This window comes from Pan paniscus, chromosome 2 (genome assembly GCF_029289425.2).
Source record: "Pan paniscus chromosome 2, NHGRI_mPanPan1-v2.0_pri, whole genome shotgun sequence".
NCBI classification, from domain to species: domain Eukaryota; kingdom Metazoa; phylum Chordata; class Mammalia; order Primates; family Hominidae; genus Pan; species Pan paniscus.
In genome coordinates this window covers 42,816,600-42,839,947 of record NC_085926.1, presented here as the reverse complement: position 1 = coordinate 42,839,947, position 23,348 = coordinate 42,816,600, and the positions used below count along the sequence as shown (strand labels likewise).

Sequence of the window (23,348 nt, the reverse complement as noted above, 5' to 3'; positions counted from 1 at the left end):
GAACATCTTCCTCAGAGATCTCGGGTGCATTGTTACTGAGTAGTAATACATTGAAAAGAATCTTTTTTCTGAGCAGTAAGTCTCAGCAGTGGGCCTAAGTAAACCATGCTGCAAACAGATGTGCTGCCATCCAGGCTTTGTTTTGTTTGTTTTGAGACAGGGTCTCACTCTGTCATCCAGGCTGAAGTGCAGTGACATGATCTTGGCTCACTGCAGCCTCAACCTCCCAGGCTCAGGTGATCCTCCCACCTCAGCCTCCCAAGTAGCTGGGACCACAGGCATGCACCACCATACCTGGCTAATTTTTGTAGAGACAGGGTTTCACCATGTTACCCAGGCTGGGCTCCAAGCTCTGGGCTCAAGCAATCCACTTGCCTTAGCCTTCAAAATTGCTGGGATTGCAGGCGCGAGCCACCACACCTAGCCTTGCTACTTATAGAGTACAGGCAGAGTAGATTTAGCATAATTCTGAAGGGCCCTAGGATTTTCAGAATGGTCATGAGCTTTGGCTTCAACTGAAAGTCACCAGCTACCTTAGCCCCTAAAAAGAGAGTCATCCTACCCTTAGAGGCTTTGAAGCAGGGCATTGACTTTGCTCTAGGAAAGTCCTTAGATGGTCTCTTCTTCCAATATAAGGCCGTTTCATCTACATTAAAAATCTGTTGCTTAGTGTAGCCATCTTCATCAATTATCTTAGCTACATCTTTTAGATAACTTGCTGCAACTTCTTCATCAACACTTGCTGCTTCACGTTGCACTTCTATGTTATATAGAGATGGCTTCTTTCCTTAAACCTAATGAACCAACCTATGCTACCTTCAAACTTTTCTCCAACTGCTTCCTCATCACTTTCAGCCTTCATAGAATTGAAGAGAGTTAAGACATTGCTCTGGATTAGGCTTTGGCTAAGGGAATGTTGTAGCTGGTTTGATCTATGCAGGCCACTAAAACTTTCTTCATATCAGCAATAAAGCTGTTTTTCTTATTATTCATGTATTCACTAGAGTAGCACTTCTAATTTCCTTCAAGAAATTTTTTCTTTTGCATTTACAACTTGGATAACTGTGTAGTGCAACAAACCTAGATTGCAGCCTATCTTGGCCTTCCTCACTAAGCTTAATCATTTCTGGCTTGTGATTTAAAGTGAAATTTAAAGTGATTTAAAGCGCAGCTCTTCCTTTCACTTGAACACTTAGATGCCATTGTAGGGTTATTAATTGGCCTAATTTCAACATAGCTGTGTCTTGGGAAATAGGAAAGCCCAAGGAGAGATAGAAAGAGGGGAGAACAGCTGGTCAGTGGAACAGTCAGAATACACACAACATTTACCAATTAAGTTTGCATCATATATGGGCCCAGTTCATGGTGCCCCAAAACAATTACAGTACTAACATATCACAGATCGCCATAACAGCTGTAATGATAATAATGAAAAAATTTGAAATATTGTGAGAATTACAAAATGTGACACAGAGACACAAAGTTAGCACACACTGTTGGAAAAATGGTGCCAATAGTTTTGCTCAATGCAGGGTTGCCACAAACCTTCAATTTGTAAAAAACATAGTATCTGTGAAGTGCAATAAAGCAAAGCACAATAAATGAGAAATATGTGTATAATTACTTTGGGCAGTGATTTAATATCTTTCTCCCTCCATTAGACCATAAACTGCAAGAGAGCAGGGACTGTGTCTATCTCATTCATGATTATAATCCCAGATCGTAGCAACATTTCTGCCAGTAAGTGCCCAATAAATATCTAGTGAATGGATAGATGGGGCTTCTCCAAGGAAGGAGGGAATGAATAGATGAGTGTGGGTTAATGAATGAGGTAAGAATGAATGTGAAATAATGGTTCATCCATTAAAAACTAGGGGACACGGTTCAGTTCATTGGATTTGGCCCAGTTTCGGACCGAATTCTAAGGTTGAGGAGAGTTGATGATGCCAAGTACTGTGGTGGTCCTGAACAATTAAAGAGGGATTCTGGGAAGCAGAGTGTGGACAGTTCCAACTCCCTGCCAAGGGGAAGCTCATAGGCAAAGGAAGCTCACTCCAGAGGGGATATGGAAGTTCCATACCCTCTTTTGTCTGAAGAGCCGAAGTCCCTGTTTTCAGGTCGTTAGGAAGTTAAAAAGTAATTTGGAGGTTATCAGAACTGATTGAATTGAGTTTGAACCTCACCTATTGCAACAATGGGCCAGGCTGCTTGACTAATGCCTTGGCGTCAATGGTACAGTTTTCTCCTTCTTGAGCTGCTGGCAGAGACCTGGGCTGACATGTCTCAGAAGGCCCTTAGTCAATGATTAGCTTATCTCAAGGCCCCAAGCCAGGGCAGCTGTCAAAGAGGGTCCCCACTGCATTCTGCACCTAGATCCTCATTGTGAAATGAAGTATGAAGTGATTGAGTGAGGTCTCTATTGTCTCTGACATTTTACAATTCCAGGATTCTGCCTTCTTGTCAGAGAAGTGTATGTATAGGCAAGCAGTTGGGCAGGTGAGAGGGCTCCGGGTGAGAGGCTCAGAGACTGAGGGCTCAGCCTCTGCTTGAAGAGTCATCATCTGGGAGGCTCTGTGGCCTCCTCAGATGAGTTCATTCACACTCATACCCCAAGATGGAGTCAACACCCCCTCCACCATCTCAGCCTTCTCAGCATCTAAAGCCCCGGCATCGATGCCTCTTTTTTTTGGGTTAGGGGTCAGAGCTGTTGTGGAAGGGCATACAGTCATTCTTCACTTGCCTTTGACTGTGTACTCTGTGCACATGGAGGTAGGAGCAGACATGACTTCAACAAGGTCATGCCCCCTTGGCAAGCATCTTTGAGACCAGAGAGGAAGACAGACTAGGGAAAGAATGAGGAGATAAGCACGGGCTGCTGTGAGGTCCAGGGGAGCGGGCAAAGGTAAGAGAAAAGGCTTTAGGATACTAACTAACATATATGGAGCACTAGCACGAGCCAGGCACTATTCTAAGTGCTTTTCAGGTGTTATCTCTTTTTGCCTCACAACAGCACCTACAAGGCACTGTAATTATCCCTACTTCACAGATGAGGGAGTGGAGCCACAGTGAGGTTAAGTTACTTGACCAAGGGGGCCAAGTAGGAATGGAGGCATTTGTTGAGTCTTCTAAAGATGAGGAAAGAGTGGAAGTGAGATTTTGTAAGTGCTTGATTCATTTCTACCAACTGAACTGGCAAATAAATAAAAGCATGAGTAAATGGGGATATAAATAGTCTGTCAGCTATGGGGGTGGGAGTGGGCTCAAGGCAGGCTTAGAGAGAAGGTGCAAGAGCTGTCTGAAAAGGTCAGAGCAAAGCATGAAGCTGGTGAGCAGCTGTGACCATAGCTGGAGGCTTCTCTCTGAGCTTTCTCCTGGTTACCTCCTCCTCCCCTACGTGACCAGTCAGCCAAGTGTTAAGTCCAGGGGAACATTTTGCTGCTTCCAAGTACTGTCTCACTAGTGTTATTTGCCATAACTTGCGGCCACAGGGCAAGGTCCAGGTGCTCAGACCTTTACATCCTGGACTTTCCAAGGCCTCCCAAAGCTCTCTGGCACCCAGGGAACAGTGTGCGTGTCGAGAGCTTAATCCGCAGGAGCATAGCCATGGTTCTCTGGGGTCCAGTGCTGGGAGCTCTGCTGGTGGTCATTGCTGGATACCTGTGCCTGCCAGGGATGCTCCGACAACGCAGGCCATGGGAGCCCCCTCTGGACAAGGGTACCGTGCCCTGGCTTGGCCATGCCATGGCTTTCCGGAAGAATATGTTTGAATTTCTGAAGCGCATGAGGACCAAGCATGGGGATGTGTTCACAGTGCAGCTAGGGGGCCAGTACTTCACCTTCGTCATGGACCCCCTCTCCTTTGGCCCCATCCTCAAGGACACACAGAGAAAACTAGACTTTGGGCAATATGCAAAAAAACTGGTGCTGAAGGTATTTGGATACCGTTCAGTGCAAGGGGACCATGAGATGATACACTCAGCCAGCACCAAGCATCTGAGGGGGGATGGCTTGAAGGATCTTAATGAGACCATGCTGGACAGCCTGTCCTTTGTAATGCTGACGTCCAAAGGCTCGAGTCTGGATGCCAGTTGCTGGCATGAGGACAGCCTCTTTCGCTTCTGCTATTACATCTTGTTCACAGCTGGCTACCTGAGCTTGTTCGGCTACACGAAGGACAAGGAGCAGGACCTGCTACAGGCAGGAGAGTTATTCATGGAGTTCCGCAAGTTTGACCTTCTTTTCCCCAGGTTTGTCTACTCCCTGCTGTGGCCCCGGGAGTGGCTAGAAGTGGGCCGACTCCAGCGTCTCTTTCACAAGATGCTCTCCGTGAGCCACAGCCAGGAGAAGGAGGGCATCAGCAACTGGCTGGGCAACATGCTTCAGTTTCTGAGGGAGCAGGGGGTACCCTCAGCTATGCAGGACAAGTTCAACTTCATGATGCTCTGGGCCTCCCAGGGGAACACGGGGCCTACCTCTTTCTGGGCCCTCTTGTTCCTCCTGAAGCACCCAGAAGCTATTCGGGCTGTGAGGGAGGAAGCTACCCAGGTCCTGGGTGAGGCCAGGCTGGAGACCAAGCAGTCCTTTGCCTTCAAACTCGGTGCCCTGCAACACACCCCAGTTCTAGACAGCGTGGTGGAGGAGACGCTGCGGCTGAGGGCTGCACCCACCCTCCTCAGGTTGGTTCATGAAGACTATACCCTGAAGATGTCCAGTGGGCAGGAGTATCTGTTCCGCCATGGAGACATCCTGGCCCTCTTTCCCTACCTCTCAGTGCACATGGACCCTGACATCCACCCTGAGCCCACCGTCTTCAAGTACGATCGCTTCCTCAACCCTAATGGCAGCCGGAAAGTGGACTTCTTCAAGGCAGGCAAGAAGATCCACCACTACACCATGCCCTGGGGTTCGGGCGTTTCCATCTGCCCTGGGAGGTTCTTTGCACTCAGTGAGGTGAAGCTCTTTATCCTGCTTATGGTCACACACTTTGACTTAGAGTTGGTGGACCCTGACACACCACTACCCCATGTTGACCCGCAGCGCTGGGGTTTTGGCACCATGCAGCCCAGCCACGATGTGCGCTTCCGCTACCGCCTGCATCCTACAGAGTGAGCTTGGCCAAGCCAGCTGCAAACCTGGCCAGAGGAGTTCTATTGCATCTCTCACCTGTTCTCACCCTTCTGCAGCCCCAAGACCCCACTGGCCACCCCTCCCTCTGGTCCTGTGGCACCCCCTACCTCTGTTCTGCCTGTCCTCGCTCTCTCCCCGCCTAGTCATCTGACAGGCTTATCGTTCTCTTTAAAATACCATCTCTCAGAGTGGGTTCTGCCGAACCCTCCTCTCACAGGAAGTCCAGAGGAAGGGGGAGTATCTGTGGGCAACTTGGTTTGGGAGATGATGCCTGCCTTGAGAAGTCCTGAGTACAGAGACTGGTTCCCCCCAGACATGAGTAACATGGCATCTTGCAAACATCAGCCTCCACTCTCCCAGCTTGCTTTAGTTTTTTCAGCAACACTTATCCCACATCCTATGGAATTCAGGTTCTAGAACAGTGTCATCCAACATAAATATGAAGCAAGCTACATGAGTAGTGGGGTTTTTTGGTTTTGTTTGTTTGTTTTGAGACAGAGTCTTGCTCTGTTGCCGAGGCTGCGGTGCAGCGGTGCGATCTCTGCTCACTGCAACCTCTGCCTCCTGGGTTTAAGCAATTCTCCTGCCTCAGCCTCCCCAGTAGCTGGGATTACAGGCACCTACCACCTTGCCCAGCTAATTTAGTTTCCTGGTAAACACATTTTTAAAAAGTAAAATGAAACAATTCATTTTTATAATATACTTTACTTAATCTAATATATCCAAAATATTGGCATTTCAACGGGATCACTATTAAAAATTTTAACGTAATAGTTTTTACCTTCTCTTTTTCATCCTGTCTTCAAAGTCTGGTATGTACTGTACTTTTGCAGTTCTTCCCAGTTCAGACTAGCCACATTCCAAGTGCTTAATTGCCGTGTGTGGCAGGTGGCTGCCCTATTGGATAGCACAGGTCTAGAGAAATGATACCTTTTTTTTTTTTTTTTGAGACAGAGTCTCACTCTGTTGCCCAGGCTGCAGTGCAGTGGTGTGATCTTGGCTCACTACAACCTCTGCCTCCCGGGTTCAAGTAATTCTCCTGCCTCAGGCTTCTGAGTAGCTGGGATTATAGATGCGCACCACCACACCCGGCTAGTTTCTGTATTTGTAGTAGAGACGGCGTTTCACCATTTTGGCCGGCCTCCTTGGCCTCCCAAAGTTCTGGGATTACAGGCATGAGCCACTGTGCCCAGCCAGGATGTCTTTAATGTAGGAATCATTCAAGATCCCTCCTCAGTGCCCATGTCTCCCCCACCTCAGGGTGCTGTCAACCCTCCCTTGGTTTCCATGATCATTGCTGAACTCAGAGCTTTCTTCTATCCCCAGACCCACATGGGAGTCTCCCAGCACCTCTGACTCAGCTTGGCCAATGCAGAACTTGGCATCTCAGCCCCTGCCTCTTCCCTGAACCACTCCTCCTCCTGATTTCCCTGCTCTCTCTGCTCAGAACACTACCATTCACCCCATCTCCCAGAGACACTCTCCCTCCTCCTCTTTCACCTTCATACAAGCAGGCCCCCGTCCTATCAGTACACCCCCCTGTGATGCCTCTGAAATATGTACCCTCCTCCCCTCTCCTACTGTCATTCTTATACCTGTGATCTCTGCGTTTCTCTTCTACACTGCTGCCAGAGGCCTTTTTGCCAAAAGCACTGCTGATTGTCACTCTTTTACTTTCCTGGTTCCCCTTTGACTTCACACACTTGACGTTTACATTTTGTCACAGTTGGTCCCCCTTGCCTTCACATACCTGATGTTTAAATTTTGTCACGGTTGGTCTCCAAACTTCTCAACTTTGCCAACTTTCTCCAGTGAAACCATCAGTAGAGGCATTGCTGTTCCTGCCCATCCCAGTGCCAGCTACTCCTTCCTGGAAGCCTTCCTGGATTTCACGCATCCCATCCTCTGGCCAGAAATGGCCTCCGAACTGTGCAGCTCCTGCAGCACCATTTGTATCATAGCATATCTGTTATGTGTCGTTGCTTTCCGTGTCTTGGTTTCTGCCTGCTGCCCACTTCCCTAGACTGGAGCCTACTGGGGCATGGTATTTTATTCATTTCTGACCTCCAATTCCCTAAGTGGAGATTAAATGTTAGAAACCTGACTTCCAGTCTCTGCTAATTTACTTTCAGTCCTCAAATCATTTCCTGGCCTCAGCCCTCCAATCTATGAAATGAAGACAATCCCCCTTCCCAGCGTGCTTATCAGTGCTACAAGAGGGTGAGGGGGTGGCTGCCATAGCTGCAGCTGGCTGATGGCAGGGCTCCAGCTGGAGCTGGGACAGGAGGAAGAATGATTGTGGGAGCTGGATAGAGTGTCTTGGAGGAGGTGGGCCCAGGCTGCATGGACCCCCCGACCCAGCGACCAGCCAGTGGAACTTCTCTCTGCTACTTTTATCTTACATCTCTGGCAGCCTCACATTTCTCCTGAGGCTGCCTGTTCTGCTCTGCCAGGAGAGTAGGCAAGGGCCTGAGCTGGGGTGACAGTCTGTCTCCAACTAGCTATGTGACCCTGGTCCAGGGCCTGCATTTCTCTGAGGTCAGCTGCCCGCAAATGCTGATGTCTGCCTAGGGCTTGATAGAGCTCTGCCTGGTTAGGAGAAGCTGAGATATCCCATCCTATTCTACAAGGACCAGGAGCACAAGGAGAAGAGTTGAGTAGGGGGCATGGAAGGAGGAGAAATGGGCTGGAAGGTGGAAGACTATCCATGAGAAATGTACCAATGACATCTCTGCCCAGCCAGGCCCTGTGCCCAGTACAATGGGGCTGGGGCTGTGGGGAAGCAGGAACAGAGCCTTAACACACCTCCTTGGCCCTCCCTAGACCTTGGTGCTGTGTCTCCTTTTGTGCCTCACACCCAAAGGAATATGGGCCAGGAGAGTGGCCTATGGATTGGCTGGGGTGGGGCTGAGGGCTGGAGTTCCCTGAGTCAGGACCAGAAGGTCTCAACTGGGAGTGACCATGTGCAGATAGGAACTTAATGGACCCTGTGGCCTGTCTGAGAGCTCCAGAGGAGATGCTTGGGACCTAGAGAAGCCTCAGCGGGTGAGGTGTGAGGTGAATGCAAGTGTACCATCCCACAGTCAGGGATATCCAGCATAACAACAGGCCTCCCAGGAAGCAAGAGCCCCCCAGGATTGGAGTGTGGGCAGGGATCCCAATGCCCCATGCCCGCCTGCTGGCATGGGAGGGGCCCATGGCCCATATAGCTCTCTGCCCCCTGCATGAGGACTGCTGCAGCCAACCCTGGCAGAGGCCTTGAGGCAGGAGGAAGACTGCGACCGCCAAGGATGCCTCTAGTCACCACCCACCCAACCTGGTCATTCTGTCCCCAATTCCTCATTTCTATGCCAAATATTTTCTTCCTCTCATCCTTTTCCTCATCAGGACCTCAGAGGAAAGCCCACTAAATGTGTTCTCTCTGAAGATAGTTTATAATAAAGCAAGATCGGGGTGGCTTTCCAATGGTGGAATTTCAGGCACCTGGGAAAGAAAAGAGATGCTTTTCTCATAGAGAATTAACTGGAGTCAAAACATCACATTTCGTGGCATTCAGCGCAGGCAGCAGCCCTGCCCACAGGCAAAGCAACTTCTACACTTCTCCCTAGGTTGGCCCATGGGAAGAGTCCACCTTGCCTCAGAGCCTGAGGGTCAGAGGAATTCTGATTGCTTTCCTGAGACCCCTGGGAAAGGTTTGAGCAGTGCAGTCAGGGAGCCAGACTTTGTCAGGCCTCTGGGAAGACAGAGAGCAACAGGAGGGACCAAGGCCCAAACCCGGAAGTAAGGCTGGGGTGGAGAGGGCTTTATCCTGGGCCTGGGCTGTGAGAGCTGCTGAGCTGCTCTCAAACTATATTGCACCTAAGACAGTGACAGAGAACCAAGTACCTGCAGCTAGCTCTTGCCCTCTCCTTTGGACATAGGCTTCAGGGCACTACTTGTTATATTCCTGCCTTTTGCAGCAAGTACACACTCACACATACACAGAGAAAGGCATGAAAGACAAATAGGACTGGGCGAAGTGGCTCACGCCTGTAATCCCAGCACTTTGGGAGGCCGAGGTGGGCAGATCACTTTAGCTCAGAAGTTTGAGACCAGCCTGGCCAACATGGCGAAACCCTGTCTCTATTAAAAATACAAAAGTTAGCTCATGCCTGTAATTCCAGCTACTCTGGAGGCTGAGGCACAGGAATTGCTTGAACCTGGGAGGCAGAGGTTGCAGTGAGCTGGGATCATGTCACTGCACTCCAGCAAGACTCCGTCTCAAAAAAAGAAAGAATAGGAAAGTTGCAGGCACATAACCAGACCCACTTGGACACAGTGATACAGCTGCATCATAACCACATACACAACCATATATACTACACACAGCCCACATAGTACACGTACTTCCCAGACAGATAGACACACACACACACACAAATCCACCAATGCTGGTGTGACAAGCCCTGCTGGGTGTCCCTTGCTTGACATCCTATCTGTGCATCATGGGCACAAAGTCAGGGCCTCTGAGCACCTAGACTGGTGCAGCTCAGGCTGTATCTCACCAGCCAGGCTGGCACACGAACAGAAGTTCCTTGTAGGACAAGATTTCCGGAGCTCTAAAGTAGAATTCCATCCTCCGCGTCCTCAAACAAACATCCACCTTCAGATCTAGAGCTTCATTTCCCAGGGAACTAGGAAGCTCAGAGTCCTTCCTCATGGTGGGGAATTGGGGGCCTTGAGGAGAGATAACTAAAGGCGGAGCTGAGAGAGATTGGATGTGGGGAAGGCACAGGGCAACTGGTGCTACATAAGAGACTGCCAGATGGCATGTGACACATGTGCTATAACTATGCCATCAAAAGCTCAGGGGAAGAGAAGAAATAGCGGGCAGAATACTGCTTGCCTGCTCAATCCTCTATCAGCCATTCGCTCCAAAAAACAAAACAAAACGAAACAAAAAAACTTATCCATTCATTCCAAAAAAAGTCTACTATGCTCTGAGCATGTGTTGAAGCACAGGGGATGCAGAGTTTACACATGGCAAAGTCCCTGCTCTCATGGAGCTTACATTCACCCAGCCGTCTGTTTTCCTACCCTCCATTCCATCCACCAAAAAGTTTCCTTTCCTGTGTGCCAGGTTCCACGTTCAATTGTGCAGGGCAGACGTGCTGGGACGTGGGCAGGCTGCACCAGGTAGTTCTATGAGGTGGGAAGAGCAGTGGGTGCTTTAGAAGCTCGGGAGAGAGAGATGCCATGTGGGCAGGCAGCTCCCTGGGGAAAGGCTTCTCAGTGGATGTGTCAGGGGGCAGGGAGAATGCCAAGCATTAGAGATATGAAGAGAAAAGCACTGGGCACAGTATATCAGTCAGAAATCTTTAGGTTGCAAGTAACAAAACAACATGACTCCACAAGGAAAGGAATTTATTGGTTCTTGTAACTGTCGAATCCAAGATTGGGACGAGCTTCAGAAGTGCTTTGATTCTGAGGCTCAAACAGTGCCCTCAGGATCTGCTCACTCACATGCACTATCTCCTTCACCTTCTGAAGTCTGGGTGGAGGAAGGAGTAGCTCCAGATCTCAAACCCTCTCAGCTTCGGTTTCATGCCTCTCTTCTCACATGTTCTAGTGACATTGCACTTCATTGGCTCTACCTAGGTCATGTGCCCACCCCTTAAAAAATCACCGTGACCAGGGAAATGTGAAGGCAGTAATTGGCCCATGTCCCATGCTCCACCCAACCTCCTCTCAAAGCACAGGGCAGAGTGACCAAGCAGTGGAGTCCCAGAGAAAGTGGGATTCAGTTATAAAACAAGGGTGAGGGAATACCTGGCTGGAAATTATCCTAATTACATGAGGGAGCCCACAAGAGCAAAGGCATAGAAGTTGGAATGTTCAGGAAATGAAAAGGGAGTGGAGGAGTATGAGGGCTGGAAGATGTATGGGATCCTATTTGCAAAAGCCCTAGCCTTGACATCAGACAAAGATTTTGGACTTGATTGTGCAGGTCCCAGGGAGAGGTGAAGGCTCCTGAGATGGGGCCTAGGCCAAGTGTGTTCACTGCCTCCTTCTGCAGACTGTACATGGTCCTGGGACATTCCCTAGGCAGAGTACTTCAAGGCCCTCCTGATTGCCAGATGCTGGGTCCACCATCAAGGCTACGAGAATGGTCCTTTTAATAGCATTTCCCAGCTGGACTACAGAGAATGTGGAACCCTGGTGAGTGGAAGGCCTTAGGTTCTTTTTCCCCAGCAGTGCCAGAAGGAAAATGCTCCCTCCTCCACCCATGCATTTAACAGATACTTTCTGAAAACCTACACACCAGGCCCTGTGTTAGGGGGTTGGGTACAGCAGTGAGCCTAACCAAGATCCCTACCTTGTGGAATTCACCTGGGACAATGTGGGTGGGGACAGTAGCCATTGAACATCACAAATAGGAGAAACATATACAATGTCTGAAAGAAATAAGCACTATTGAAAAAATTTAAAAATAGAGCATCAGGAAGATCAGGAGCGTCAGAGATGGGCCAGTTTGTGTTAAATAGGTTGGACAGGTGAGTGAAAGGTGGTATCTGAGCTAAGACCTCAGAAGGTGAGAGAGTGAGCCAAGCAGACAGCTGAGAGGAGAGCAATCCAGGAAGAGGAATCCCCAGGGGGATGTGTCAGGAGTATTTGAGATCAGTTGTGTCTGGAGCACTGGAGGCTGGTGGACATAAGGGCAAAGAGTGTAGCCAGGGTGGGGGCAGATCACACAGGCCTTAAAGGATTACCGTAAGGAGATGGGCTTGTTAAATAAAAACTATGGAAGGCCATTGTTTTGGACTAACCTCCTGCACTAGGTCCCAGCTGACCAGACCAAACCAAAATGGAATCTGTCGTATTAAAGTTCCATGTCCTCAAACCGAAACTAAGTTGTTATCTGACCTTTGAGACTCCTGGAGACAGAGTTAACAGCCAAATTCCCAAACATGACAGTTTCAGTTGGCGTAATAATGCAGACAGTAACCATGCTCATGATAATGAAGTTCCCCGTTTTAATCATTATTAAAAAGTAACCTGAAGAAAACTGATGTCAACCACCCTGTTCCGGCCGCATATAGAAGTAACTTTGAAATGACGAATCTGGCCCTGTGCAGTGGCTCACGCCTGTAATCCCAGCACTTTGGGAGGCTGAGGCAGGCAAATTGCTTGAGCCAAGGGGTTCCAGTCCAACCTGGGTAACATACTGAGACCCTGTCTCCACAAAAAATACAAAAATTAGCCAGGTGTGGTGGTGTGCTCCTGTAGTCCTAGCTACTTGGGGGCTTAGATGGGAGGATCACTTGAGCTCAGGAGGTGGTGGCTGCAGTGAGCCATGATTGTGGGATTGGACTTCAGCCTGGATGACAGAGTGAGATCCTGTCTCAAAAAAAAAAAATCAATCTTTTTTTTTGTTCTTCATTTCTTTCTGCCTTTGACAGCCCCTTCCTGTCTATAAAACTAACCTCTTCTACCCAGCTCATTGCAGCACTCTCTGTATTTTATGGAGTGAATCTGTTCTTGATTCAATGAGTCTATTGCCTGATTCTAGAATTGCCAATAACGCTAATTGAGACCTTTAAACTAAATTTGTTGTAATCTGGTGTTTTGACAGGCTGCTGCTCTGAGGGAGGCGGAAGTAAAGACCGAGAGTGTCAGGATCACTCTGGCTGCTAGGTGCAGATGAGATGGGAGGAGAGCAAGAGAGAGGAAGGACAGGGGCCAGTTGGAAAACTATTACAGCAATTCTCCAGCCTGGCCAACATGGTGAAACTCTGTTTCTAATAAAAACACAAAAATTAGGGCCGGGCATGGTGGCTCACACCTGTAATCCCAGCACTTTGGGAGGCCAAGGCGGGTGGATCCCAAGGTCAAGAGATCGAGATCATCCTGGCCAACGCAGTGAAACCCTATCTCTACTAAAATTATAAAAATTAGCTGTGCGTGGTGGCACGCACATGTAGTTCCAGCTACTCAGGAGGCTGAGGCAGGAGAATCGCTTGAATCCAGGAGGTGGAGGTTGCAGTGAGCCGAGATCGCGCCATTGTTGTCCAGCCTGGGCAACAAGAGTGAGACTCTGTCTCAAAAAAAAAAAAAAAAAAGAAAAGAAAGAAAGAAAGAAAGAAAGAAAAATACAAAAATTAGCCAGGCATGGTGGCAGGCGCCTATAGTCCTGGCTACTTGGGAGGCTGAGGCATGAGAATTGCTTCAACCCAGGGGGAGGAGGCTACAGTGAGCAGAGATCTCGCCACTGCATTCCAGCCTGGGTGACAGAGCAATAGAGCAAGACCCTGTCAGAAGGAAGGAAGGAAAGTAGGAAGGGAGGAAAGGAGGAAGGGAAGAAGCGAGGGAGGGAGGGAGGGAGAGAGGGAAGGAAAGAAGGAAGCAAGGAAGGAAGGAAGAAAGATTGTAGCAATTCAGAAAAGAAAGCGTGGTATCCTGGAAGCAAGTGAAGAAAGTGAAGGAAGAAGGCAGGGGCGAGCAAATGCTGCTGATGGCTGAGAACTGAGAACTGACCACTGGGTTTAGCAACACAGTCACTGAGGCCCCTGGAGAGAGCACTTTGAGTGGACACCCAATTGAGCTGGTTCCCATCTGTTCCCACCAGACCAAAATTTGGTCACTCAGGCTGATTTATTCCCCACATCCTCCTTGTTAGGGGAGTTCTCAAACTGCCTCTCTCCAAGGTCATTCATGCCAGTCATTTCTTCTTGGGCAGTAAGTATGCTGCTCTCAGAACAGCTGGATAATGAGGCCTGGGCAGTGCCAGGTGCCAGGTGCCATCCAAGCACAGCAGCCAGGAAAGCCTTCAGGTACTGGCGGAAGCGGTGACTGGAGAAGGCATACAGGATGGGGGAAAAGCAGCAGTGAAGGAAGGCGATGCTCTCTGTCACCTGGAGTGCGTAGTCTAGATGCTGGCTGACCTCACAGTTCCCGAATACTTGCAGGTCCAACAGCGTATGCAGAAACAAGGTGAGATTGTATGGGAACCATAGCACGAAGAAGGCCACCACCAAGGCTGCAGCTATTTTTAAAGCCCGGCCCTGGCCTGCGGGCCTCAGCCTCACCAAGACACAACCAATACGGGAGTAGAAGAAGATCATGGCAAGGAGTGGAAGGAGAAACCCTAGGAGGTTCTGCTGGAAGCGGAGGAAGAGCTTCCAAATGGTCCCATGCCCGCCGAAATCTGCGTGGCAGTTCCACACACCCTTGGGATTTTCATGTGTCTGTACAAAGACCATATCAGGGATGGAGACGGCCAGGGACACAGCCCATACTATGGTAACAAGGAGCAGGCTCTTGGCCCGGGTCCTCAGCCTGTGGTAGGGCTGAGCATGAACGATCTCCAGGTACTTGTCCAGGCTCATGCAGCTAATGAAAAAGATACCACTGTAAAAGTTAATAGTATAAAGAGTGCTCACCATCTTGCACAAGAAACTCCCGAAGACCCAATGCCAGGCCACGGAGATGCCCCAGAAGGGCAGTGTCACCAGAAACAGAAGGTTGGAGATGGCCAGATTCAGCAGATAGATCTCAACCATCCGCCTGCGAGGCACGTAACGGAGCAAGACCATGAGAAGAAGGAGGTTCCCGCTGAGGCCCAACACAAAAATCAGGCTATAGAAGACTGGGAGGAAGACTTTGCCAAAGGACACCACTGCATCCTTCCTGCAGAGCATGAAGGCCACCTCATCCAGGTAGTCATAGTAATAGAAGCTGCTATTCTCAGAATCGGCATCCTCAGTGGTGAGTGGCTGCGGAGAGGCAGTGGCGGCCATGTTGGAAGGAAGTGCCCAGTCCCGACGTCCTGTAGTGCTGCGGGGGGAAAATATGGTGAGACCTAGCATTCTCTACCTTTCTCTAAACCCACTTTTGCTGCTGCCCTGGGATGTCCAATAGACTCTTCAAATCTACATCAGCACCTGCAGTCCAGCAAGTAAGAGCAAAAGCTTAGGGAGCCATCTGCACCACTTAATAGTTATGTCACCAAGATATCCCCTCACCTTTGTCTTATAACTGAATCCCACTTACTCTGGGACACTTACTCTTGGATAAGTGACTAACCTTCAGGTGTTCTCAGAGTATTTAATTATTTCATTATGGTTTTGTTTCTTCATTTAAAAAGACCTATAGTGTCTTTCAAACTCTTCTTTATTCTTTAGGGATATCAATTCATCTATTTAATGTGTCTCCTGACCCTTCCTCATGTATGGTTTATAATTTTTTTAATGACAGCTTAGCTTCAGTGGGGCTTTTTAAAAAAAAATTTGTTTATTATACTTTAAGTTCTGGGATACATGTACAAAACGTGCAGGTTTGTTACATAGGTATATACATACCATGGTGGTTTGCTGCACCCATCAATCTGTCATTTACATTAGGTATTTCTTCTAATGTTATCCCTCCCCTAGCCCCCAATCCCCCAACAGGCCCGGATGTGTGATGTTCCCCTCCCTGTGTCCATGTGTTATCATTGTTCAACTCCCACTTATGAGTGAGAACATGCAGTGTTTTGTTTTCTGTTCTTATGTTAGTTTGCTGAGAATGATGGCTTCCAGCTTCATCCATGTCCCTGCAAAGGACATGAACTCATCCATTTTATGGCTGCATAGTATTCCATGCTGTGTATGTGCCACATTTTCTTTATCCAGTCTATCATTGATGGGCATTTGGGTTGGCTCCAAGTCTTTGCTATTGTGAACAGTGCTGCAATAAGCATATGTGTGCATGTGTCTTTATAGTAGAATGATTAATAATCCTTTGGGTATATACCCAGTAATGGGATTTCTGGGTCAAATGGTATTTCTGGTTCTAGATCCTTGAGGAATCACCACACTGTCTTCCACAATGGTTGAACTAATTTACACTCCCACCAACAGTGTAAAAGCATTCCTATTTCTCCACATCCTCTCAAGCATCTGTTTTTTCCTGACTTTTTAATGATCATCATTCTAACTGGGGTTAGATGGTATCTCATCTCATTGTGGTTTTTATTTGCATTTCTCTAATGCCCAGTGATGATGAGCTTTTTTTTCATATGTTTGTTGGCCGCATAAATGTCTTCTTTTGAGAAGTATCTGTTCATATCCTTCACCCACTTTTTGATGGGGTTGTTTTCTTCTTGTAAATTTGTTTAAGTTCTTTGTAGATTCTGGATATTAGCCCTTTGTCAGATGGATAGATTGCAAAAATTTCTCCCATTCTATAGGTTGTCTGTTCACTCTGATGATAGTTTATTTTGCTGTGCAGAAGCTCTTTAGTTTAATTAGATCCCATTTGTCAATTTTGGCTTTTGTTGCCATTGCTTTTGGTGTTTTAGTCATGAAGTCTTTGCCAATGCCTATGTCCTGAATGGTATTGCCTAGCTTTCTTCTAGGGTTTTTATGATTTTAGGTCTTATGTTTAGGTCTTTAATCCACCTTGAGTTTATTTTTGTATAAGGTGTAAGGAATGGGTCCAGTTTCAGTTCTCTGCATATGGCTAGCCAGTTTTCCCAACACCATTTATTAAATAGAGAATCCTTTCCCCATTGCTTGTTTTTGTCAGGTTTGTCAAAGATCAGATGGTTGTAGACCTGTGATGTTATTTCTGAGGCCTCTGTTCTGTTCCATTTGTCTATATATCTGTTTTGGTAGCAGTACCATGCTGTTTTGGTTACTGTAGACTTGTAGTATAGTTTGAAGTCAGGTAGCGTGATGCCTCCAGCTTTTTTCTTTTTGCTTAGGATTGTCTTGGCTATATGGGCTCTTTTTGGTTCCATATAAAATTTAAAGTAGTTTTTTCTAAGTCTGTGAATAAAGTCAGTGGTAGCTTGATGGGGATAGCATTGAATCTATAAATCACTTTGGGCAGTATGGCCATTTTCACGATATTCATTCTTCCTATCCATAAGCGTGGAATGTTTTTCCATTTGTTTGTGTCCTCTCTTATTTCCTTGAGCAGTGGTTTGTAGTTCTCCTTGAAGAGGTTCTTCACATCCCTTGTAAGTTGTATTCTTAGGTATTTTATTCTCTTTGTAGCATTTGTGAATGGGAGTTCACTCATTATTTAGCTCTCTGTTTGTCTGTTACTGGTGTATAGGAATGCTTTTGATTTCTGCACATTGATTTTGTATTCTGAGACTTTGCTGAAGTTGCTTATCAGCTTAAGGAGATTTTGGGCTGAGGCGATGGGGTTTTCTAAATATACAATCATGTCATCTGCAAACAGAGACAATTTGACTTCCTCTCTTCCTATTCGAATACGCTTTATTTCTTTCTCTTTGCCTGATTGCCCTGGCCAGAACTTCCAATACTATGTTGAACAGGAGTGGTGAGAGAGGGCATCCTTGTCTTGTGCTGGTTTTCAAAGGGAATGCTTCCAGATTTTGCCCATTCAGTATGATATTGGCTGTGTGTTTGTCACCAATAGCTCTTATTATTTTGAGATATGTTCCATCAGTACCTAGTTTATTGAGTTTTTAGCATGAAGGGGTGTTGAATTTTATCGAAGGCCTTTTCTGCATCTATTGAGAAAATAATGTGGTTTTTGTCATTGGTTCTGTTTATGTGCTGGATTACATTTATTGATTTGTGTATGTTGAACCAACCTTGCATCCCAGGGATGAGGCCGACTTGATGGTGGTAGATAAGCTTTTTGATGTGCTGCTTGATTTGGTTTGCCAGCATTTTATTGAGGATTTTTGCATCAATGTTCATCAGGGATATTGGCCTGAAATTTTCTTTTTTTGTTGTGTCTTTGCCAGGTTTTGGTATCAGGATGATGCTGGCCTCATAAAATGAGTTAAAGAGGATTCTCTCTTTTTTCTATTGTTTAGAATAGTTTCACAAGGAATGGTACCAGCTCCTCTTTGTACCTGTGATAGAATTCAGCTGTGAATCTGCCTGGTCCTGGGCTTTTTATGGTTGGGAGGCCATTAATTACTGCCTCAATTTCAGAACTTGTTATTGATCTATTCAGGGATTCGACTTCTTCCTGGTTTAGTCTTGGGAGGGAGTATGTGTCCAGGAATTTATCCATTTCTTCTAGATTTTCTAGTTTATTTGTGTAGAGGTGTTTATAGTATTCTCTGATCGTAGTTTGTATTTCTGTGGGATCAATGGTGATATCCCCTTTATCATTTTTTATTGTGTCTATTTGATTCTTGTCTCCTTTCTTCTTTATCAGTCTGGCTAGTGGTCTATTTTGTTGATCTTTTCAAAAAACCAGCTCCTGGATTCATTGATTTTTTGAAGGGTTTTTCATCTCTCTATCTCCTTCAGTTCTGCTCTGATCTTAGTTATTTCTTGTCTTCTGCTAGCTTTTGAATTTGTTTGCTTTTGCTTCTCTAGTTCTTTTAATTGTGATGTTAGGCTGTCGATTTTAAATCTTTCCTGCTTTCTCCTGTGGTCATTTAGTGCTATAAATTTCCCTGTAAACACTGCTTTAGCTGTGTTCCAGAGATTCTAGTACATTGTGTCTTTGTTCTCATTGCTTTCAAAGAGCTTATTTATTTCTGCCTTCACTTCATTATTCACCCAGTAGTCATTCTGGAGCAGGTTATTCAGTTTCCATGTAGTTGTATAGTTTTGAGCGAGTTTCTTAATCTTGAACTCTAACTTGATTGCACTGTGGTCTGAGAGACTGTTTGTTATGATTTCCATTCTTTTGCATTTGCTGAGGACTGTTTTACTTCCAATTATGTGGTCAGTTTTAGAATAAGTGTGATGTTGTGGTATCAGGATGCTGAGAAGAATGTATATTCTGTTGATTTGGGGTGGAGAGTTCTGTAGATGTCTACTAGGTCCACTTGGTCCAGAGGTGAGTTCAAGTCCTGAATATCCTTGTTAATTTTCTGTCTCGCTGATCTGTCTACTATTGACAGTGGGGTGTTAAAGTCTCCCATTATTGTGTGGGAGTCTAAGTCTCTTTGTAGGTCTCTGAGAACTTGCTTTATGAATCTGGGTGCTCCTGTTTTGGGTGCATATATATTTAGGATAGTTAGCTCTTCTTGTTGCATTGATCCCTTTACCATTATGTAATGCCCTTTTTTGTCTTTTTGATCTTTGTTGGCTAAAGTCTGTTTTATCAGAGACGTCCAAAGACTAGGATTGCATCCCCTGCTTTTTTTTTTTTTTTTTTGCTTTCCATTTGCTTGATAAATATTCCTCCATCCCTTTATTTTGAGCCTTTGGGTTTTCTTTACTCCTGTCACCTGAGGATTTCCCTTGCTTTTTGAGAATTTTTAAATATTTTATTTGTAAGTAGTTTCACATCAATATTTTTAATGACAAATATTTAATATTTTAAACATTTTATCCAATATTTCTGTTCGCAGCAGAAAGGTGTGATCCATCATGTTGATGGGCTCAGAACCTACTAAACTTTTCTCCCTCTTAGTTTCCTTATCTTTAAAATGAAAATAATAACAGTGCCTGTCTTGTGAGGTTCTTGTTATGCTTAAATGTAATAATACATGCAGAGCACTTTAAGTTCTACAAAACTGACTGGAACACAGCAGACATTCAATAAATGTGAGCCTAAATTATTGCTTTGCCCAGAACTGAGTTCATCATCTCCCCACCAGCCCCTTTCTTCTTTCCTAGGCCTATCTAACTGAATGACTCCACCAACTACTCAGTCACCTAAGACTGAAATATGGGATACCTTGCAGATTCTTTCCCCATCACCCTCACCACCACCACCCTGTGAGTCTCTCCTCTTGAATCAGCCCACTTATCTCTAAGTCCCATAAAAATATGTACAAGATACTCTTTTAATAAAATTAAGACAAATGAAACAAAACATATATACTTTGAAGGAGTACAAATAGATTACAGGAAGGCATAGGAATGAGAGGCACCAAATTCAAGATGGCAGGTGCCTGGGCAGAAGCCAGCAGCATGGGATTGGGGTGGACCATGGAGATGGGACAAGTCACTGTCCACGGTCAAGTGTCCTCTAAGGCAGTGACATCCCAGGATTTTATTGCATTATTTAAAATAATTTTTTGACGAGAGCTTCACATAAACCAGTGATGCAAGTATGTCATGAACTAAGAATTAGGCTCAAACCTGTAGTGTGTTCCAGGAGAAAGACAGGGAGAGAGAGAGACTTCATATTGAACAAAGAGCATTCACCAATGGGGAAGGGGGCTTGAGGAGGAGAGAGGAAGGAGATAAAAAGGAATTTGTGGTCCAAGCAGGCAATCGTGAAGAGCCACTGAAGAGGGGCCTGTAGACTGCTGATGGTCACGGGCCACAAACTGAGAAATGCAAATCAGCTCTACCCCGTACTTCTGAATTTTACTTTTTAATATTTTACTTGCATGAGCTTGAACTTTTTAATATGTTCAATACCCCCTTGTATTTCTTCTGTAAATTATTTATTCTTTTAATGGGTGGGATGCTCATTTTATGAGGTCTTATAATAGTGAGGATGTTAGCTTTTTTCATATGTATTGCAAACATTTTCCTTAGCCCTTTCTGATAAAAGTTTTATCCCCTTTTTTCAGGCAGACTTAGAAAGAAATGTTGACTCGGGTCCTCAGTTGACCCAAAGTATCTATGATACCATGATCTCATGGCTGGTGGAACTATTCAGTGCTGCTGAAACAGAACCTCTCCTGAGGGAGCCCTGGAGTCCTCCCACTCTGTGAGCCTCTGCCCCACCCTTGGGCTCCTATCCAATGGCATCTGGACCAGATGCTGTGGAAGCCACACATGACCTGCCCCCACCCCAGGAGCTCAGCCTGAGTGGCTTTATCTAAGGCCCAGCTCTGTTCCTGATCAACCTTAGGAACTTTACCCAGTGCCTTTTTTTGCTGGTCTTCCTGTCCTCTCCTCTGCACCAGGGGCCTCCTGGCCTTCAACTCCTCCCTTTTCTGGGCAGCAGTAAGGACACTCCTAGCACATGGCTGGTGCTGGGAGCCTGTGAGCTGCTGCAGAAGGAGGATGTGAGGAGTATACTCGGGCCTTATCAGGGCTTATTACTCAGGAGTTGACATTGATTAAACACCAGCTCTTCTGAGCTGCTGACATGGACCTTGATCTTGACTTGATTTCTCGAAGTCCCCTGACTTTTGTTTCAGCAAACAACCAAGTCTGATGAATGTTTCAATCAAAGCCAGAGGTCAGAGTCAGCAGAACCTGCTAGTCCAGGCCACCTTTGTTTTCTCTCTACATGGAACACTCTATTCCCTTCCCACTCGAGGTCTTTAGCCTCCTGATCTTTCACTCTGGGAATCTTTTCTGGTCATCCTCACTTCTGGAGTAACCATCCTCCTATCACTTTCATCAGTAAAGCCAACAAGAATGACAACAGCCATCAGGCCTTTGCCCTCCTGATCTCTCACTCTGGGAATCTTTCCAGGTCATCCTCACCTATGGAGCAACCATCCTCCTATCACTTTCATCAATAATGCCAACAACAGTGGCAACAGCAATCAGGCCTTTACCCCTGATCTTTCACTCTGGGAATCTTTCCAGGTCTCCCTCACCTCTGGAGCAACCATTCCCTCCTATCACTTTCATCAATAATGCCAACAATGACAGCAGCAGTCAGCACTCCCATATGCATGTTACAGCTGGCCAGACACCTTCATATGCACTGCAGTAGCCTTATAAGGCAAATTGGGAAGGAACCGTCAGTCCCATTTAACCCAGGAGCAAAGCAACTTTACCAGGGTCACAGAGGAAGTCACTAGTCAAGTTGCATCTGAAATCCAGGTCTTCAGACTCCAGGCACATGGTACCTTGTCCCTGGTCCCACCTCATCCTTAGCCTCTGTTCTGCTCTACCTAGCAGTTACAAAAAGGAGTCACTGAGAAAGATGTGATTGAAGGCTGGGTGCGGTGGCTCATGCTTGTAATTCCAGCACTTTGGGAGGCCAAGGTGGGTGGATCACCTGAGGTCAGGAGTTTGAGACCAGCCTGGTCAACGTGGCGAAACCCCATCTCTACTAAAAATACAAAAATTAGCCGGGCATGGTAGTGCACACCTGTAATCCCAGCTACTTGGGAGGCTGAGGTAGGAGAATCGCTTGAACCCAGGAGGCAGAGGTTGCAGTGAGCTGAGATCACACCATTGCACTCCAGCCTGGGCAACAAGAGTGAAACTCCATCTGAAAAAAGAAAGGTGTGATTCAGTCTTTGCTGGTTGCCCAGGATCTTACCCTCACTGGGAGATATCCAGGGCTCACCTCCCTTAGGTCTCTCAGGAAAGTCGCAGTTGAGGCAACAGGAGGAAAGATATTGTGATGAGGATGCAGCCATGTTAGTTGGGCTCCTTCTATGAGTTGAACACTAACATGTAATTTTCTCATCCTATCTTCACCATAGTCCTGGGAAGCAAAGTGATTATAATCCCCACTTTCCAGATAAAGAAACAGGTGTGGATAGGTGAAGCCCAATTGTCCACAGCCTCAGATTAGCAAATGGGGGGCCGGGGATTGGATGGCCCTCACAACGTGAGGTGGAAGTGACGACCCCTTCCCCCCCACACTCCCTTTCAAAATGGATCAAACTTAAATTCGAAGGTTGAGGTTCCGACAGTGGGACTTCTGGCCTTGGCAACTAGTGGCAGGAAGGTTCAAAGCCAGTGGTGTGCTGACAGCCAGTCATATGGCATCTGGGAGGCATTAAACAAATGATCATGCAATTAACCAACTCTGCGTTCAGTGACGTTAAGTTGGTAACCTGAAACTGGGAATATTTACACCATGGCAAATGCTATAAATCAAGGCTTTCCTCTCGTCTGCCATCCTACCTCCCCTGTGCCCCCAGCCCAGAGCTTGTTGTCAAACCTTCACCAGCACTCCCCTGATCAGGCCCCCACAGAGCTTGACCAAACCCTGCTTGACTCAGCGAACCCTCTTTTGTGTCTCCCACCATCTCCCCTCTTCCATCTTAGACATCAATTTCACGGCCGCCCTCCCTACAGCCAAGAAGCCTATGGACAGGGTCATGTGTAGGTCCCTCAGGGGCTGAAAGCACACCCATCCTGAGTGTACTGTTCACAGTGCAGCTGATTCAACATGCAAACTGACCAAATAAACAAGATTGAATGTGATCTCCAGAGGCCACACCAGCCTTTGAAATATGAAGCCAAGGACACCGTTTGATATCACTTCTAGTGGAAAATACTTTTGCTGGCTTCCTTTGAATGTGGAAATCATATCCTCCTTTAAAATACAATCTAGGGTAAGGGCTTTAAATATATTAATTTATTTAATCCTCACATTTACCT

At 46.6% G+C, this 23,348-nt stretch overlaps 2 protein-coding genes across 3 annotated transcripts in view; one reads left to right on the top strand and one right to left on the bottom strand.

The window, feature by feature from the left end:
* Positions 1 to 3,540: 3,540 nt before the first annotated feature.
* CYP8B1 (cytochrome P450 family 8 subfamily B member 1) lies at positions 3,541 to 7,231 on the top strand. Its single transcript, XM_003809295.5, has one exon. It carries the CDS (start codon positions 3,604 to 3,606, stop codon positions 5,107 to 5,109), a length of 1,506 nt encoding a protein of 501 aa, XP_003809343.1. The 5' UTR covers positions 3,541 to 3,603; the 3' UTR covers positions 5,110 to 7,231.
* A 2,001-nt stretch (positions 7,232 to 9,232) lies between these two features.
* Positions 9,233 to 23,348, bottom strand: part of ACKR2 (atypical chemokine receptor 2) — a 63,004-nt gene continuing 48,888 nt past the window's right edge. For both annotated transcript variants that reach the window (XM_055109739.2, XM_003809296.7), the window contains one exon: positions 9,233 to 14,940. In XM_055109739.2, the coding sequence (XP_054965714.1) occupies positions 13,749 to 14,903 (1,155 nt within the window). In that variant the 5' untranslated portion in view covers positions 14,904 to 14,940 and the 3' untranslated portion in view covers positions 9,233 to 13,748. The remainder of the gene's footprint in view (positions 14,941 to 23,348) is intronic.